Below are 19,415 nucleotides of genomic sequence, written 5' to 3' on the forward strand. Positions count from 1 at the left end.
ATACCATATTCTTGTTCTCTGAGAGCACTTACCAATTATGTATCAATTAATAAGGGATTTGAAACAGTTGATCTTAGACATTGGTACAAATGTACAATAGTGATAAATATTCCATAAGCAAGTAAGAATATGTTGTCAAAATACTTGTTGGAAAATAATATTCATAACCTAATGGTTATGGAAGCAAAGGTATACCAGATAGCTTCAAGGAAATAACAAATAAGACATGCACTGCATCATCTTCAATAGACAAATTCACCCTACATTACAGCAATTAGTAACTACAAAGCAAAACTCTTTATCAAACCCATAATCAATCTATTTAGCACTGTGATGTAAAGACAAATCTATATTCCCTTCAATGCCCAAATTGTTTTCTCTTTTGCTGTCAAAACAATTCACTCGCCACAATATTTTTCTTCAGTATTTACTATGACCACTAATTTACTTGTACAAAGCTCTAATGTTACATTCCTTACCTAGCTACAATCCTGTCACCCCTCACCAGAGAGTGTTACATCTCTTACCAACTGCAAGGATGGGTATAAATTATAGCAGATGAACCATTACACAATTAATTTAGTATGACTATTTGGTATGGAACACCTTTTCCACGCATATAGGCTTGTCACTTGCAGAAAACTTCGAGGATAAAGCAGCGATGAAGTAATGAGTGCAAATATTCCTGGTTTGATCTGTTGATGGCTTCATGCCAATAATTTTCAGACCGATTGGAAAGTGGTGATGCATGACTGAATTCATTCAAAATTACACAAAATGTCACTGCTCTTCAAGAATAGCACGCCCAAGATATGTAGCAAGAGCCAACCGGACTGAACTCAATGCTTGGGTTGGAAGGTCAGCTTCGACATAATCAGGGCGCATCCTCGCAATAGACAACTCTTGCAACTTATTCAGCAATAGGTTGGTCTGCGCAACATCAAGAAGAGGGCCCTCTCGCCACGTGAGCAGTTTCAACTGCCAATAACAGCAATTATGAATTGATGGTGATGAACAAAATCATTAAAGCTTACATACATAAAAGATCACGTCATTATTAGAGAAACAGCTTATGAGCTACATAATTATAATTCCTCTACAGAACAAAGTCAGAGAAATATGAAAACTTTGCTCATACAGTAGCCTCACAATCCTAGACGTGACATATTAGAAGCTATCTTACCGAGTCATAAAGAAGAGATAACCAGAATCGTTGAGGCGTAGATGAATTCTTCATGAGCTGCAAAATAGTAACAAAAACTTTTGTAAATGCCAAAAGAAGAGAGATCAGGAGGAGAGGTTGAACCGCTGAAGACTATCATTTCTTCATTATAGATTGAGATCTACTAAACATGACAAGGTCACTCTGTAAAACTTAAAAGTTATGAAAGCACATTTAGTGAGAAGATCTCCTAAATGATGGCAATAATGGGGACATGTACAACTATTTCTTCCTTTTTAAGGATGAATGTCAATCCACTACTTATAGCGGGTCAGAAGTTTTAATACAGGGCATTTACTCCATAAGATCTAGCAAGAATACTAAAGAGACAGGTATGATGTACATCAAGTAGCCACCATTAATATGGATGTAAAAGTAAAAGCCAAGTAGCAAATAAAACGGGCCTGCCATGTATAAAGAACTAGTTTCCAGATGTAAGGCGATTTAGAATTATAAACAATTTATACCATAATGAGGGATTCCACTGCTTGCCTTGCAGCATCAGTAGCCTTTCCATCAACAACTTGCTGCAGGGATCTTTTGAAATCTCTGTACCTGAATGAAATAAAGGGCATATATGAAATTAGAAAAAATGACTTAGCAAATCAAGGGCAAATTACAAGAATAAAATGTCAACATTTCTCCTCCATGTATGAACTGAATATGTGGACTAGGTAAGCAACGTACTTGTGCAGAAACTCCAGACCCCCGGCAGTTCTTGTGTCAGAACCTAATAATTCAATCAATCCTTCCCATTGCTGCAAAAATTAAATCATAAAAGTCCTTCGAATAAATTGAAATTCAAGATTAAGGCCACATGAGTACATGAGCATCAGAATACTAATGGCATGGAATATTTTTAATTAGTAGGCCAAATTAAAATATTATTACCTTGAAGCTCTCTTCAGATATTGATTTCCCAACAAAATCAAACAACTGCTGAGCTATTTTATTGAGACGAATTTCATCCTGAGCTTGTTGGAGCCAGAAGATACCAGACCCCTTTCGACCATGCTTCCAGTGATGTATGCCAGCAATCTGACATGGGGCAGATTTACTATGTCATTCTAGAATTACGCAAGGATTATCTCTCCTGGATTTACTAATGTACTGTAATAGAATCAATGAGCAATAGCATGCCTTTCAGGGACTCAAACAATACACAGAATCAAAGCATAACTAAATCAAGGCATACCTTCATGATATTTGAGCTGACATCATCAAGTTCATATAAACGGCAGATCTCTAGGCTCTGTTCAAATTAAACTTATCAGAAATCAGCAAAAAGTCAAGGAGGCCATAGGTTAATTATCCAACATGATACTCACTTTGAGCAATCCTTGCTTGAAGTGTACAGGTTGCCTATAAAGTAAAATCTCTAACATGCCTATTCCTGGCTTGCATGATGTCAAATATACTGGAGCAATCTGGAAACAAGTCAGATGAGATTAGAATGGCAAATATGCTCCAACAAAAGATACAAGAATGCAATCAACACAAGGTCACAAGCCTCTAGGGGACTAGGGGTATACTGGATGGATAGATACTTAGGAGTCAAAATTGGACTTTAAAATCCAACAGGCTGAGTTCAAATCTAGTCCAAAAATCCAGAACTTATAAAAATTAGAGTCCAAATCAGCAAACAAAACTACAACTCTATGGTATTTATAGCTGTAAACTAATCATCATTGACTAAAACAGTTAATACAAAATAAAAACAATAAGGCTTCTTAAATTTTACTTTAATTTCCTCATACAAGATGCCATAAATTATTTAAAGCATTGGGCCCTTATTTGAACTAACGTATTCTGATAATTTCTAAGTCTTTTTCTGCTCAATACCCCACTAAGACACTATTGATCACAACATTAAGGGGGGAAAGGCAGAAGATAGTTGTCAAATGCAAACATCACATTAGATTAGTTCTTAGTTGTTCATCAGCAAGGCATATAATCACCTGCCAAGTTAATTGATGAGAAGCGAGAACTTGAGCATATACAAGCCGATGGAGCTCCTCGATACTAACCCCTCCCAGGTTCTGGCGCACTTCATGCAAAAGAATTTCTGACTGATCATTTCCAGCAGTCAACAACTCTATAGCATGGGTCACCATCCTACAAGTAAGCAAATTAGTCTATCACTGATTGAAATTTGGAAGAAAGAATCATGCTTTGGAATGGGGTCACTGCCTCTTGATTAACATCAAAATCAACAAGGGAAAAGAAAAGGATGCAACTCAAGAAGAAATGACTATACTGAAATTCAATTGCAATCGTCTTTTCATGGATCATAGTTTGATGTTTGCATTGAAGAAAGAATCAAACAATTCCAGTGAAGCCTACAAAATAAAGACAAACAGATAATAATATGCTCATAGCTACTCACCAAGGGCCAAAAGCTCTAGAGCATTCTGCCAAGACAACCTAAAGTAAGCAGAAGAAGAAGACAAAATTCATAATTAGAAGCAGCAAAGATGAGGTCTTTCAGTAAGTTCAGACTTGAGAGAATATTAACAGCTGAATTACTAACTGCTTCAAATCCAAAATAACAGTCATTATAACCAATTTTTACATTACAAATGCAACATCAGACTCATATTATATTTTGACCATTTTATATAATCAACGGAATATTAATGCCATTTCACAATACCGAGATGATTTGACCAAATCTAACTATGTATTAATAGATAACCTATATTTTATTTTGAACAAGAGAGATTAAAAAAATACATCATACAGAAAACAAAGAATTCAGAAAATGCTAGCATCACATGCCCCACCTCAGTATTTTCTCCGAGAATCCCAACCATAAGTCCCATCAAACTATGAGGATGAGAAACAGGCTTCAACTGTATGCATTTCTGGGCCAGGCCGTACAAACTTTCTAACCCCTGATTCAAAAGAAATTCTTTACTACATTTTACCACAGTAGATCACCAAGATTTTCAAGGAAAAAGTATTTATATATGCATATCATTAACACTAACCACTGTGAATGGCCTAATGTATAGAAAGTGAGATATGTAAAGTTCAACCCAATTGTATGTTGTAGCAGAAAGATGTTCAGTGTTTCCCAGCATAATCTGTAGAATTTTTCTCAAACCCTCTCTGGTTTTCTGGTGGCCACAATCAACCCAGAAAGAACTGCACTCCAGCTTAGTAACTCGTGCACGCCATGTCTCCCAACCCTAGGTACAACATCAGCATAAAACAGAGCCCATTATACATGTGTCATAATTGGCCTAGAAGCAGCTATGAATAAACTATGAAAGGATCATTGATATACCTTGATGAAGTCAGACTTATTTCTATAGCATTCCCCCAATCTTCCAGCTTGCAATTCAGGACGTAGACGTGGCATTTTTGAAACAAGAACAACTACTGCTTCAACCAGACCATTTTCTGTCTATTCCAAATACAGGCACAAACAAAAAAAAAAAAAAAAAAAAAAAAAAAAAAAAAAAAAATCAAATTGTGAGCCCATTATTTGATCAGAAACAAACAAGAGTGATTTATACATAAAATGTATGAGCACAAAAGGATCTTCTATTTCATATACCAGCTTAAAATTAATATTTGCACTTGCAAATTGAAGGTTTAGCATTCAGAGAGGGGCCAAGAAAAAGTAAACAAATGAATTTACTACATAAAAAAGAAGTGACTACCATGGGACATCAAACAGCATGAAGACATTCATTCTAGGACACAGATTGTTAACAAGAGATTTTTAGCGCTTTCAGAATAGACCATCAGCAGCTTCTTTATCCCAAATAACTTGTGGAATGGAAACAGCATGTCGAGAAATGTGAAAGGAAAAACATATGATGTTTGATATATCATATACAAGATGGTCATGCAAAATAAAGATAATTTCCAGCAGATCCCAATACAGCCCAGATTAATTACAGTATACATTCATTGGTAAGATCCAATAGCAAAACCGCACAAGCATGAAAGCAGCAATAATTGAGCTTAATACAGATGCATAACATGCGTTGATCAACAGATTTGCCACCACAGAGAGTTTGTAGAATGATCCTTTTATACATGGGACATGGGAAGGTGTTCACATCGAAGAAATGGGTCCCAGCAACAAAAATTACAAAGTGTCAAGACTAGAAGATTTGTACGCAAAGAATCATCTGGTGAAGCACGAACCCATGAAGGTTGTCTCAACCACTTAATTCCAAGGTCCATTAATCAAGCAGAGTAATCCTCATCCATCATGACAAGTACTGCTTTTGATAAGGCAGGTTCACACAGAGGAAGCAGATAGAGTGATCATTTCTTGCCGATCATTCTTCCTAAAGTGAGAATTGCATAAAAACTTCTGCAAGGGCTTATACTTTAAGTGATTAAGACATACAGGTCGTAACACCTAGGATGAATCTACCCATTGACCCAAGGGACAGGACTAGAAAGTTTTTTAAGAAAAGTATGTCCAGTATCAAATATCAATATGGTAGCAGACTGAAAGTCCCACAAAATACCATCTCCAGCCATCTCATATAATAAGCTGTTGAACAGCTGAATAAAAAATGTTCGCATATATTTTATTTTTAGTGGAAGAATATGCACAACGTTAGTGTGTTTCGAGACTCCTAAGTATGTCTCAACATCGTAGTCTAAGCTTCTTCTCAGCAGTTTATCTGTGCAGTGGGTAGAATGCTAACTTTCCAGTCCCCTGAGCAGTCAGCACACGACTAAAGCAACAATGACAACTATTGCCATACCAAGAAAACACTTCCTCAAGCGATAAGCACAACGTTAGTGTGTTTCGAGACTCCTGAGTATGTCTCAAGATCGTAGTCTAAGCTTCTTCTCAGCAGTTTAGCTGTGCAGTGGGTAGAATGCTAACTTTCCAGTCCCCTGAGCAGTCAGCACACGACTAAAGCAACAATGACAACTATTGTCATACCAAGAAAACACTTCCTCAAGTGATATGACAACTATTGTCATACATAGTAAGACTTCATTCTACGAAAATTATAAGGAATGCAGCAGGAAACAGTTTGATACCAGAAAGACAACAAGCTAAAAGTGAAGGAAACACTGAAGTACTACTAGAGAACTTTAATAAGAGCCACGGACACGAAATAGGAAAGAACAACGGATTTCCTTACCTCACGTTTTCCAATCTGATCAAGTTCATATGACCCGTGTAGACGTAGTAGTTTAACCTGCAAGCAACAACTAAGGGATCAAACATCAAGTTCTATCGAAGGCATTCATGTCACACTGCTTTCACATCCACATACCACAATATCCAACCAGCCAAGAGCTAGCGCTGATGACAAACAATCCCAGTACTTTGGATCATCCTCAACCACCTGCATATAGATAATTTCAGGATGTAAAAACATTTTCAAACCCCAAGGTGTATTTGCTATCTAGCCTTAATCCAACAAAAAATAGCAAAATTCGTGCTAAATTAACTCTTTTAAGGAACACTCATGCTAGATTGAAGAGCCTGTACAATGCCAATTTGTACATTGGTCCTCTACAATATTTGATTTTATTTTATTTTAAAAAACAGCTAGGAGGAACGTTTTAGCATAAGAAAACTACCTGGAAATGCAAAAGATGATGTTGCAAATCCAAAAGTTTTGAGTACACCGTATGTTGAGTTTCTGAAAAGAGGTTATCATAGTCCTGGCAGAACAAAACAGAAAATAATAATAATTAGCCAGAATTTGAGCACCACACAAAGCAAAGGAGCTAGTATTTGAAACACCGTAACATAATAAAGCTAAAGATTTTTACAGTTAGCCAATCAACAAGACGTTCAGGTAGCCAAGTTTGAGACTGTTTGTCAGCATAAAAGATTTCCAGTAGGTCCCATGCAGCCTTTAAACTTGTTGGTTCCTCATCTACCTAAATAATCAAGGACATAAGAGTGCACAAATTCAATTGAAATTGAAAAGTGTCAACAACAGGGACTAGTGGCGACAATTGAACATTCATTTTCATATTACTTCTTTAATCACTTCCACTAATGTGGCCACACAAAAATTCAAATAGAAAAATAATTTCACATAATTACCGTCAGAATTCTTCTAGGGTCTTCAACAATTGAACTAGCCATTGACTTTGTTGTACCAAGAAGTGAGTTTATCTCCTTGCTCTACTCCATGACATAATCCCACCTGGTCATCTCTAACATTGTGAATGACCAATCCCAAAAGATATAATGCATGCAATTTACTAAGCATTAAATGAGAAAAATATGTAAAAACTTAATGAAGTTAACACTAATCAATGAGTCAAAAAAAACAGTTGCACAGACAAAACAGCAAATTCCAACCTAGCATACAGCAAGAATTCAAGAGCTCTTAGAAACAAAAGCAACACGATAAAGTTGCAGTTGATGCACCAAACTACAGTTGTGTTCAATAACTAGATGTCAGGATCCATCGTTTAATATTTTAATACAACGAATTTCCACGCTTAGAAGAAGATGCGAACATGAAAGAGCTTCGATGTAACATTTTCTTACTACTATTTATGACTCTGTTGAGTCTGTTCCCCATTCTGAAAGTAAATCAAGTCAAAAAGGACTTGGAGCCCAATTGTCCTGCATTAATAAGGAAAAATTCATATAGAGTTACTAGTGATTTGCAATCAAGCTTTGATTTTGAAACCTTTCACCTCCTATAATTCCAATTACCACCCATAGACTCAAATTTGAAAGTATTACCAATCAAAAACCAAAGTTTCCATTTGCTACATCACTACATCACTTCTAAGTCATCCTTTAAATTCACCTATCATAAGTTAAGTAAGGAGGTCCTCGATAAGCATTGCCAAATGGCCCAAATCCTATTATAATATCACTGTGGCACTCAATTTAAGTATCTTTTGTCAACTCTTAAACCGTTATTGAGCAATTAAACTCATACTAGAAACCAATATAAGCTTTATAAGCAAATTTCCCAAGACAACGAACACAAAATGCACAAACAAAAGATTTGAGCTTGACTCAACTTTTTTTCCATTATGTGCCAAAAAGTGAAAAAACTCTTAACATTGTTCAGTAATCGTGACTGATTGTATAGCAACCTAGATTTACCTTATAATAATCTCTCCATCATATGCAATAATGAACACTATCCAGTACCATGCCAAAATCATAGATTCTAACAAACGTAAACAAGTAAACCAAACCATAATCAAAGCTCGAACTTTCGGATGATTTAGTATGTATATAAGTCATGAAGATTATATGACACAAAATTAGATAACAAATAACAATTCAAGCATAAGAAATAAAAAATAATAATCATAATTCAATCAAACAGAAATAAAAAATGCAAATCATCAAAAGTCAAAATTACCAATCAACATTGGGCAAAGAAAGCTTAGACAAAGCGAAAACCGAATTCTTCCGATTCTGAAACATCGCAAACGGAGCAACAGAACCATAAACAATCCTCCTCCATTGAGAATCATCATCAATTCCACTATTTCCAGCAGAAAGCTTCACCTCCACGACACTACCACCACCGGAAGAATCATCGCCGCCATTAACATGGTTTCCGCCATTAGAGGAAGGTTGAGGGAGGAGAGAGAGTCGGAGAGAGTTGCCGCGAGACCAGGAAATGGCGATGCGAGAAATTGGGGAGGAGAGAGAATGGCGGAGAGGGTAAACTATGGGTTGTTGTGGAGGAGATGGTGGAAGTGGAAGGAGAGAGAGTTGGTCGTCGGAATTTGATGCCGACGCCGGCATGTTTGATGGTGGAGGTTTTGAGTTAGGGTTTTTTTGGAATTTGGGGGTTTTGTTTAAGGGAGGGAAATTGGGAGTGAGAGTGTGGACTGTTTTTTCGTGTGTTTGACACTTTGACTTGCACCGATGGAATATGGACTTTTTCACTTGACATTACGAAATGCTCTCACTCTCTTTTTAAATACTTCACACGGTGTAATCTAAGGGCATGTTCTCTTTTATTGAGCTGAAATAAACTGAAATGAATTGAGCTGATTGGAGATGAACTGAACTGAACTGATTGAAGTTTAATTGAATTGAGCTGAACTGAAATTAAGTCGAAGAAAAGAGGCCCTAAATCATATTGATTAATATTTTAATAGTGTATAAAAAAAGAAAAAAATAAATAAAAAACTTTTTTTTTTTGGAGGAAATCAACAATATTTTACTTACTTCATTATGGAATATAATTGTAGTCAAAATTTATTTAAAATGTCATACTACGTATATTGAGAAGATTGATCGCTGAAAATGATTTATGTATGATAATTTTTTTTTTATCTTTACCTTATATGTGAAGTGGTGTCAATTTGAAAAATAACTTATAGAATTACTCGTATCATTCTTTTTGGTTTTTAGATAACTGATAAAATTATCATTGTTCATTGATATTAAAATTTAAAAATAGATGTTAATAAGGAAGAAAAATCTTTGCATCACCAACTCTATGAAAAGACAATGAAAGTTTTTTTTTTACCTATCTACAACATTGCCATTGAAGCGAAGGTGAATTTTCTTCTATTTGAATCATATTCTTATCTCACACTGTGTAAAATTGGGGAGGTTTAGCTTGAGGCTAATCAAGCGACATATTTCATGGTTGATTTGATCTTATATTATTATCAGCCTCATGTGCTTACCTCTTGTGATGATTTTTTATTTTCATTATCACATGAAAAAAAATTAGGTTGATCCACTTCTCGAACCTAACCTACATCAATTTATTTTGGGGGTTGGGGGACAAAGTATTAGATAATTCTTATGCTACAGAATACAATTTTATCGACACAAGTACAAAATTTCTTAAAACCTTTTAATTAGCAAATTTTACTTCTTAAATAGTGAACCAAAATCCTAAAGAAAATAAAAATAAAATTAAATAATTGAGAAAGTCTATTATACATATCATAAATTTATAATTTACATTTGTTAAAAAAAAAAAATTATAATCTACACCATATGAAAGAGAGCGAGAGTTTGTCGAGAGAGAGAGGAAACAAAAAAAAAAAAAAAAAAAAAACCTTTACATAAGGTCATAATGATAAATGGAGTTAAGCTAATTAAAATACAGTCCCTCAACTTTGCCATTAGTAGCATATTTGGTCCCTTATCTTTGAAATGGGGCAAAAAGGTCCCTCAACCACCCTTGCCTCACTATTTCTGGTGGAGGAACTTCTTAGTCGGCAAAGTTTAGGAATGTCAATGCCAACTAAGTTAAAGTTTAAGGACTTAATTCCAGTGATGAGTCAACAAAGTTTAGAGACTATACTTGTTTTTTTCAAGCAAAAGTTTAGGGATTTGTTAGATCATAAGTCAATTAATTAAATTAAATACAAACAAAAGTTTTTTTTTTTTTTTTTTTTTTTTTTTTTTTTTGGAAACAATATAAACAAAAGCTTAGGAATTCATAAAGTGAGTTTTTTTAACCAAATGTTTATAAAGTGAGTTGGCATAATAATCATGATATATTTTATATTTTTTTATCATTCCTTTACCTCCCTACCATTTTTTCTTAATTAAAATTTATACAACATATCCCACCTAAACTCATTAAATACACATCCTCAAATCCTAACTCCTAACCCTTTATATATTTCACACACCAAAATAAATTTAACTAAAAATAAATAAAACCAAAAATATAATGTGTTTTTGAAGTGAGTGAGTAAGACAAACCCAAACTTTGTAATATAAAACTAAATAAATTCATGAAACCAAAATAAAAAAAATATATACCACCCCATTTTTCTCATTAATTGACATTTTATTTTTTCATGAGTTTATATTCTAAAAGGTTTTCAATTTTTTGGGTCTTTGTGTGTCAATTTCAAAGTTTTTTTTTTCTATTTGTTTTGTGTTCTAAATGATTTTCAATTTTTTTGGTTTTTATGTGAGACAATTTTAAGGGCTTTCCTTTTTTTTTCCTTCTTTTTTCTTGTGTTAATTTCTAGGAGAAAATAATAAATGCCTTAGATTATTAACTAAATGTCTTTAACTGAAGTAAATGGCGATGACCATACATTCACGCTTAAATTATCTCACTTATATATTTTTAAAAAGTAAATAATTTTTACTGAAATTAAATTGGTTTAGTTGAAATGAAATTAGTTTAATTGAACTAAATTACATATAGGGGTTAAAACTTATAATCACTCTTGTATGGGAAGCACCATGTGTCCCTTAAAGGTCCCTAAACTTTGGCCTATAATAATTACATTAGCCACATCACCCTTAAGTCCCTAAACTTTCATTTCTAATTTAATTAATGTCAACTCATCAGCTAAAAGTCCATAAACTTTGCATTTAAAATCATGAAATTTATTGCCACATGTGCACGAAGGTGTCTAAACTATGCTTAGTCAGATAATTTGTACCTGAAAAGTGAGTCATTGGTGGTTGAGAGACCATTTTGCCTCATTTAAAAGTTGAGGGATTAAAATGCTACAAATACCAAAGTTCAAGCACCGTATTTTAGCTTAACTCATAATAAATGATGTAACAACTTTACATACTCCGTATATATATTCATTTGAACAATGATTAAACTTGTACTTTTTACAATAACCATATTTAACTTGCAATTTCACAATAATTGCTTGACAACTCAAAATAATGTACTTGCTTACAAACATTTAATAAACTACTGAATAAGAAAATACACTTCTTACAAATTCAAACAATTTTTGTGATTCAATAAAATCACTAACAAAAACACCATGGTAATATCCATTACTAAAATAACTACTAACGTCAATCCCTCGATCTTTAAGAAACCCAAACACCTCCGCTTGCCTATCAAATAGTCCATCCCCATCGCAACCCGCAATCGCAACCCGCCAACCTAAATCCTTAATTTTGTTCAAACTACTCGACCCGCCACCAAACATCGGGTTAAAATAAGGATTATTACTACTAGTCCCAAGTGGTAAAAGATAACTTAGATAGCAACTCAATCACCTCTAAAGGAAAAAAACCACCTTGTTTAAGAGGAGTTTGACTTGTTACCCCAAAAAACGGTTGAATTAAAACCAAACCTCGTATAACTAACGGTTTTAGTTCATTAACTAACTCAGAAGCACGTATTCCAACGTTGTACGCAATGTTTCCCCCTGCACTCTCCCCCATAATGATACACCTTGAAACATCCCCATATTTTGCCACCCACTCATCCTTCTTATCCTTCACCCAATACAATGCCTCCAAGACGTCGTCGTAGGCGGCAGGGAGGCGATGCTCGGGGGCAAGGCGGTACTCGACCGAGACCACTAGCACACGGAGGCTGCTCGCGGTGTTGGAGAGAAACATGTCGAATTGAGGGGTGGCTGTGCTAAGGAGAATGAACTCCCCACCATGGGCAAACAGCATGATGGGGAGGTTTGTAACGGGCTCAGGCCCGGGCCTGTTGGGTAAGTAGACCCGAACCCATGTGTTTTTAACCCGGTTGAGTGGGACATCTCTAGAAAATGCAAGGGAAGTAGAAGTATTGGGCGGGACGGTCGGGTAGAATTCTTTGATTCGGGTTATTGACCCGTCCGAGTTCGGAATAATGTGGAGAAATGCATAAGGATCAATTTTGTCGGGATTAATGGATGATTTAGAGAAATTATAGTTAATTGGATAAATAGCTTGGATTTGGACTACTAATAGTAAAATTACTATTAATAGAAAGAAGAAGAATGGTAGTTTGTTTGGGTATACCTTAATGGATTCCATTTTTGCCTTATTTTAGTTATGATATGATTGAATAATAATATAGAGAATGCAGAGAAAAATTCCAAATTTATGAGATAAAAAAGCAGTGAATTAAAAGTTGGTCACATTTTCATTATTGTTCTCAACTGCGAAAAGTTGTACTAGTTTGAAGTCTTGTGACTTGTGATGATAAGATCCAGGGAAAGAGATTTGTTTTTAAGGTCACGGATGATTAGATGACCCGTGAAGGTGTGAACAACTGAATAATTGATTTTGACTGGTTTAGATCGACCCATATCGAATCTATAACTGATCGAAATGAAAATAAAACTAAACATTAATAACACCAATAGAAAATTCACATACTCCGTAATAAAGTTATAAACACTAAACCATCTCGATTTGGATTTGCCCCAAGATAGACTGGTTTAGAACACGATCCTACTCAAATGTAGTGTACTTTAACAAGACTCAAACTCGAATGAGCTTTATCAAAATTACCCTGTTTGCTAGCTCAAACATATCAAATAAGGGCGTGTTCTCTTTGTCGTTAAAGTAAAAAACTTCATAGTTAATCATTTTTTATTAGGTGTAAATATACGGTGAAATCAGGGCTGATCAAATCAAATCAGGTTTAGTAAGTACAGTTCTAATAGATGAACAATAGAATGGAACACACCATAAGCATCTATAGATGGCTTTATGCAATATTTAATTTAATTATTATAGATAAATGATAATTAATGTTGAATAAGATAAACCTCATCCTTTGATGAACTTTGTTGAGTGACCCCAGCCATGTTCTATCCTCTTTGTTGCGGCTTGTCTTGCCTGTACTAATAGCATTCCAACTCGCCACCTCAAGGTTAAATACTGTGTCAATGAAATTATACCTGCTAAAAGAATCCATAGAAACTGACATTGTACGAATGAATAAGTAGTACTATAGAATTTAACTCCAAAATCAGATTGATCACCCGATGTAAGTCATAAAACACCAATTATATTTTTACATACCACCACAACTTAATGTAAAATTTCAACAAACTTCTATATTAACCCAAAAAAAAAAAATTTGTAGTAATCTGTATTGTATACATACTGACATACTGTACTGATTTCACAAATTACAGAAATTTTTGTTGACATACCTGCAAAATCCTCTATAGTTAAGTAAAGCTTGCCAACTTATTGATCATACTTTGTACGAAGTATATATTAACAGAGTAATCCCTGCATTTGTGAGTATAATTATCCCACAGCAAATCAATATTGAGTAGTACTGGAAGACTGAAGGTGCTCCTTCACAATCTCTTGAATTTTCCTCTTCATTATCTTATCCTTGACCCCGTCTAGCATATTTCCATAGAACATTTCTAAACGCCTTAGCTCTTTACCATCTGCTGCCTCCAACATACCTTGCCATGCTTTTCCAACGTCAAAAGAATCAGACTTGATCAATGAGGCTGGAATATCACTCTCTTCAAAAGGCTTCCCAAAGAGTGAGCCATGAAGAATGCTTACATAACGCTCCATCACCGAAAGTTTTGATTGCAAGAGTTTCATCTCTTCCATTGCTGAAGACAACTTTTCATCAACTTTTGTCTTTTCACCTCCTTCTTTAGGCTTCTTTGACTCTATGTTCAAACCATCGCTGAAATCTTCTGATAGCGGGGGCCACAAAACCATTGTCGGAGAGTAAGAATCACTAACCTTACCATCACCGAGAACTCCACTCCTTCCTCGTCCCCAGGACCAGAGCTTGTAACCATCATCTGCAACTAGGACAGTGTGAGCTGCCCCACATGCAACTTCTACAGGATCAGGAAAATTGCTCCCATTGCATGAGAATTGCAGCGGCAAGATTGCATCTCCATGATCTACACCCGAAAAACTCACATCAGGGCAAAGCCCTAGACCCTTTTCCATCCCCCATGACCACACTTCCCCAGCAGATGAAACTACACTTGTATGAAGCAATCCACAGTCTACGGAAACAAAATAAGCATTTTCTGGCAATTCTCTAGCAGGTTCAGGGAGTGAGGTACTCTGGGTTGTACCTATTACAAATAAACAAATACAGAACAGATTTTCATTATTTTAACAAGCATAAGAGCAATAATAAGACACAAAACTAAAAATGATTTTAAGATTAATAATCCCTACAAATCAAGTAATCAACAATACCATGTCCGAGCTGACCGTTTTCTCCAAGGCCAAATGTCCAACAGACACTAGCTAATGTATCACTCGGTTGCTTCTTGAAAGTAAGTACAACAGTGTGAAAAGATCCACAAGCCACATCATAAGCCCTCCAAGCAGATCCCTCGCTGAACTGTGCAACAGCCTGGGGATGTGATCTGCTCTCTGTATCTCCCAAACCTAGTTGACCATGATTATTGTTACCCCAAGTGTAACACACAAGATCATCACCAACATGTTTTTCACCAGCACTGACTAGTGCAACAACATGCTCATTTCCACATGCCACCTTAACAACTGTGTGACCGTAAAAATCGAACATTGGAATTGGGTTTGGAACACTAATAAGTGTGAATGTATCGTCATCAGGACTGCTTTGCTGTGGGATGTTGCCCCACATCCAGAGTGCCCCAAGGTTATCAATTGCAAATGACATCATTCCACCTGCTTTGATTGCACAAACCTGTAATCATAAACAAGGGAAAAGTGTATATCATAACTCCATTGTTCATCACCTTGTCAAAAATGAATTAGAGTTTCACTCTTACAGTCTTACCTTCAGTGGATTTTTACTCTTTCCTTCTGAGTCATCACCAAGAGATCGGGGAGAATTCAACTGAACTAACGTACCTAATTGATGGGGAACTGACACATTTTCTCCTTCAAATCCAAGTTGGCTATCTAGCAAATGTAAAAAATTTGAAACCCCCCAAAAAAGGAATTTCAGTTAAATAGCAGCTTATAGAAAGAGCTTTTAAAATGAGTGACTGAGGTGAGAAATATACAGGTATTGTAGCCCCAGCACCAAACTGATCCATCATCTGCAATCAATAAAGAGTGAGGATTAAAAATAGAGTATCTTCTTGATAGGCAACCCAAAACAGCATCATAAATTGACATTCAAAACCAAAGTGTAACTTTGGATTTAAAATCCAGACAGGTTAAATTCAATCAACTATGAAAAAATCATATAATCCGGAGAAAAAATACAACCAACAAAAGAGCAGCGGTGTCTAGCATGATAGGTTCCAACTAACTAGATCACATAAGGTTTACTTTACTTCCTGCTAATAATCAATTTAGAAAATGACAAGAAGGAAAGATATGGGCAGACCTGCAGGACACCCAGATCCTTACATTTAAAATATTCAAAGCAAAAACTGATCCCTCTTCTACAATATTAGCAATTTAGCGACAATGCTTCCATTCTTTAAAGCAAGCAACTATCAAGAGAGCAAACCGGCTTGACCATAGAATTAGATCCCATAGTATTGCCATAATCTTGTAGGTGTTTTTCTTATTATATACCTTTTTAGTCTTGTTGGTCCTTTTTCATAGTCTAGTCTTACAAGTCAATTTCTTTGCCTCTTCTAGGTTCCACAACCATGAAACAACTTAAACTCCCTCTCCTAACACAAGAAACAACAAGAAACTCTTCAATATTACTAAATTTAGGACTGAAAGACTACAGTTATCAATATAGGTGTTGGAAATACTTTACAATATTCTCTCAATGACAGAAATTCCTACACAAACCAATATAGTACAATAAAATAAATTTACCAATCATATACCAACTTCAGAGTTCAAAACCCAAATTAACAAATATTCTTTTCATTTCTTTTCTAGGGTAGGGTACATAGTGGGGTGTATATAAACCCACTAAGGGCACTACAACCGAATTTCGAACCAAAACCATAAACCTGCAATCAAAGACTTTACCAATTAAGCTAGCCGAACTCGAGTTCACAATCAACCAATACACTCAACACATAGAAAAGTTCTGAACGAAGAATTTCACTTCTTGAGTAAGCAACAAATTAAAGCACTTAAAAAGGGGTGTTTCATAGTAGTATTACCAGCAAGAGCAAGACTATGATAAGCACCAGCAGCAACCCCAACAAATTTGGGACACTTCTCATCTTGCAAATCAGCATCATTACCCCATTTAATTGGCACAGGAAAATTCTCATCCGATTGAGAACCATTCCCAAGTCGCCCAAATGTGCCTCTTCCCCATGAATATACCTTCCCATCTCCTGCCCCAATTCATTTGGGTCACCATTTTCATAGCATATATTATACACATTAGTTTCAATCATATTATAAAGTAAAATTGTATTGAAAAGCATATGGCAACTGGGTTACCGGAAAGTGCGAGAGTATGAGCTTCGCCGGCGGCGACGGCGACGATCTTGTGTGCTGGGTTGCGTGTTGGTAATTCTGGAGTTTCTGTGACATCGGCCATTTTCTCTTTCTTATTCTTGAGTTTGATTTCTAAGGTGAATGTGCAGTGATGAACAACACGGCGTAAGAAGAGATGAAATTAGTAAATTACGGAGTACTTAGTTTGGCTAATTGGCTTATTACCTACTGAGTTGGAATGTTGGAGTAGTAGATCAATTTTATAAAAGGGGGTGATATTACTGATATAGTATGTTTTCTCTAGCTATGTCACCGCCACTGTTGTGTGTTTTGTTTGGTTTACATAAAAAAAAAAAATGGGAATTTACTTATCTCATCCCCTTGGGTAAGTTGAAATTCTTATAGGAGTTTACTTCCCTCATTACTAATCAAACAACTTTTAGAAATTCTCACGAATTTGGTTGAGAAATTTAATTCCCATATAATAGAAGTTCATGGAAATTTGCACTTCCTATGTTAACCAAACAACCCCTCTAAATTATTACACATCTCTATTATGTTTTCCAAAGTTTAATATCCCAAATTAACGAGAAGTATGAAGTAAAAATTAGAAAAAATTGGTATTTTACAAACACAAATTGAGAGGAATCAAACAACATCTACAATAAGTGACTCGGTTTTTATGAGTATTATTTATTAATTACATAAAAGAGTCAAAGTAAAGTTTGTAAATAATGTTAAAAGTCAAAATATATCAACTAATTTGGAACGAAGAATTGGAGTGCATATAGATATGGAAAAACACATAATGATATTTACATGTATTTAGAAACACAGTTCTGTCACTTCTGTGTATTTTTTAAGAGTATTAATTATACACTTGTACTATTCCAAGTGGCTCAAGTAAACTCCTTTAAAAAAAAGTACTCGTATTTAATATTTCAACACCGAAATTGTGATATCAAACCCTAAGCAATTTATGGTGGAAAAAAACAACAATAGCTATTTGTACACAAATTAAGACAATTTCAGAGAGGGAGTGTGAAATCAAATTACATGCCATTACTATAGGATATCAGGATTAACTTTTAAAGGAAAAAAAAAATACTATATATTTAGTATATAATTTGTTTAAAACTTTGTACTTAGTATATCCTATGAGTGAAAGAAGAAAAAAAACAAGGGAAAGTCGTTCATGAAATAATAATGGTCAGTTAATCATAACTAATCATTATTTAATTGACATTAGTACTATATATCTAATCTGTATTCTGTACATACAATCTGGCTAGGTGTGCAGTTGCTAATGGCTTACAATGGTAACGTGATTGAATTGCAATGCTGCTAGATAACAAATTATTCCAAATTTAAGGTCCTGGTAAAAGGAATATTAATATAAAGTGATGCATGAAAATGACTTAGAGTTTAATAATGGTTGTTAATGGATATATCTTAATACCTGGATTGTAATCGATATAAAAAAATTTGTGTAACGTAAACCATATAGACTGAATAGACGTAACTCACATAGGACATTTCTACAAATGTCATTATCAATATTTAAATTCTGTTAATCACAGTTAGCAAACTTTTATTTGTTGGTCAAAGAACGTACAGAGTAACATTTTTATTTTAAATTCTAATCTTTTAATTGTAATGAATTATTAACAATGATTTCTTTGAGATATACACTTATTACACCTACCGCCTTTAAAAGTTTTTTCTGCATTGTTTTGAACTTTTGATAGATAATAACCGTTTAAATAACGAATTTTAGATATACATGAAGTATAATATGAGTAGTTAACTTTTTAAGAGCATAGAGATAAGGAAATTTCTATAATAAATTAGCTTATTTTGGCTAATTTGCTTGGCAAAGTAGTTGATGAACACAATCAAATGAAAAAAGATTAAGAAATTAAGTTATTTTTAACAAGTAATTTTAGACTTGTAGCTACGAGGCCTACAACCTACGAGTGGTATACAAGTAGATTGAGAAATGATATACTCTACAGTAATTTTGAAAAAATATTAGCCAACTTTTTTTTTTTTTTTTCTTTTTTCTGAAAGCAAATTAGCCAACTTGAAGGGGGTGTTATTATAATGAGAATTTCCATGAGATACATTTATTCCATCATTTCCATGTTTATCAAGAAGAGAAATGATTTA

At 34.7% G+C, this 19,415-nt stretch overlaps 2 protein-coding genes and 1 pseudogene across 2 annotated transcripts; all 3 read right to left on the bottom strand.

The window, feature by feature from the left end:
• Positions 1-203: 203 nt before the first annotated feature.
• On the bottom strand, positions 204-9,060 carry LOC145592978 (nuclear pore complex protein NUP85-like). Its single transcript, XM_081649493.1, has 18 exons — positions 8,560-9,060; positions 7,269-7,371; positions 6,989-7,099; positions 6,794-6,877; positions 6,484-6,555; positions 6,349-6,405; positions 4,512-4,631; positions 4,213-4,413; positions 4,006-4,116; positions 3,609-3,646; positions 3,181-3,337; positions 2,551-2,649; positions 2,418-2,474; positions 2,114-2,260; positions 1,910-1,980; positions 1,690-1,777; positions 1,184-1,240; positions 204-978 (listed from the first exon to the last, which is right to left on the bottom strand). Exons 2-18 carry the CDS (start codon positions 7,308-7,310, stop codon positions 781-783), a joined length of 1,710 nt encoding a protein of 569 aa, XP_081505619.1. The 5' UTR covers positions 7,311-7,371; positions 8,560-9,060; the 3' UTR covers positions 204-780.
• A 2,638-nt stretch (positions 9,061-11,698) lies between these two features.
• Positions 11,699-13,024, bottom strand: LOC145592979 (carboxylesterase 20 pseudogene; annotated as a pseudogene).
• An 826-nt stretch (positions 13,025-13,850) lies between these two features.
• LOC145592980 (ultraviolet-B receptor UVR8-like) lies at positions 13,851-17,568 on the bottom strand. Its single transcript, XM_081649494.1, has 6 exons — positions 17,250-17,568; positions 16,961-17,140; positions 15,887-15,922; positions 15,658-15,782; positions 15,087-15,564; positions 13,851-14,959 (listed from the first exon to the last, which is right to left on the bottom strand). The coding sequence occupies exons 1-6, from the start codon at positions 17,347-17,349 to the stop codon at positions 14,166-14,168; spliced, it is 1,713 nt and encodes a 570-aa protein (XP_081505620.1). The 5' UTR covers positions 17,350-17,568; the 3' UTR covers positions 13,851-14,165.
• Positions 17,569-19,415: the final 1,847 nt, after the last annotated feature.

The sequence above is a fragment of the Chenopodium album genome, chromosome 18, assembly GCF_948465745.1.
Source record: "Chenopodium album chromosome 18, dcCheAlbu1.1, whole genome shotgun sequence".
Classification (NCBI taxonomy): domain Eukaryota; kingdom Viridiplantae; phylum Streptophyta; class Magnoliopsida; order Caryophyllales; family Amaranthaceae; genus Chenopodium; species Chenopodium album.

Excerpts from the sequence above, each read along its gene's own strand:
- LOC145592980 (XM_081649494.1), bottom strand. The coding sequence starts at position 17,349 with ATGGCCGATGTCACAGAAACTCCAGAATTACCAACACGCAACCCAGCA. Across the intron at positions 15,783-15,886 it reads GTGCTGGGGCTACAATACCT|ATAGCCAACTTGGATTTGAA; the intron begins GTATATTTCTCA and ends TACATTTGCTAG. Across the intron at positions 15,565-15,657 it reads AGAGTAAAAATCCACTGAAG|GTTTGTGCAATCAAAGCAGG; the intron begins GTAAGACTGTAA and ends TTATGATTACAG.
- LOC145592978 (XM_081649493.1), bottom strand. The coding sequence starts at position 7,310 with ATGGCTAGTTCAATTGTTGAAGACCCTAGAAGAATTCTGACG. Across the intron at positions 6,878-6,988 it reads GTCTTGTTGATTGGCTAACT|GACTATGATAACCTCTTTTC; the intron begins GTAAAAATCTTT and ends TTGTTCTGCCAG. Across the intron at positions 4,414-4,511 it reads ATAAGTCTGACTTCATCAAG|GGTTGGGAGACATGGCGTGC; the intron begins GTATATCAATGA and ends TGTTGTACCTAG.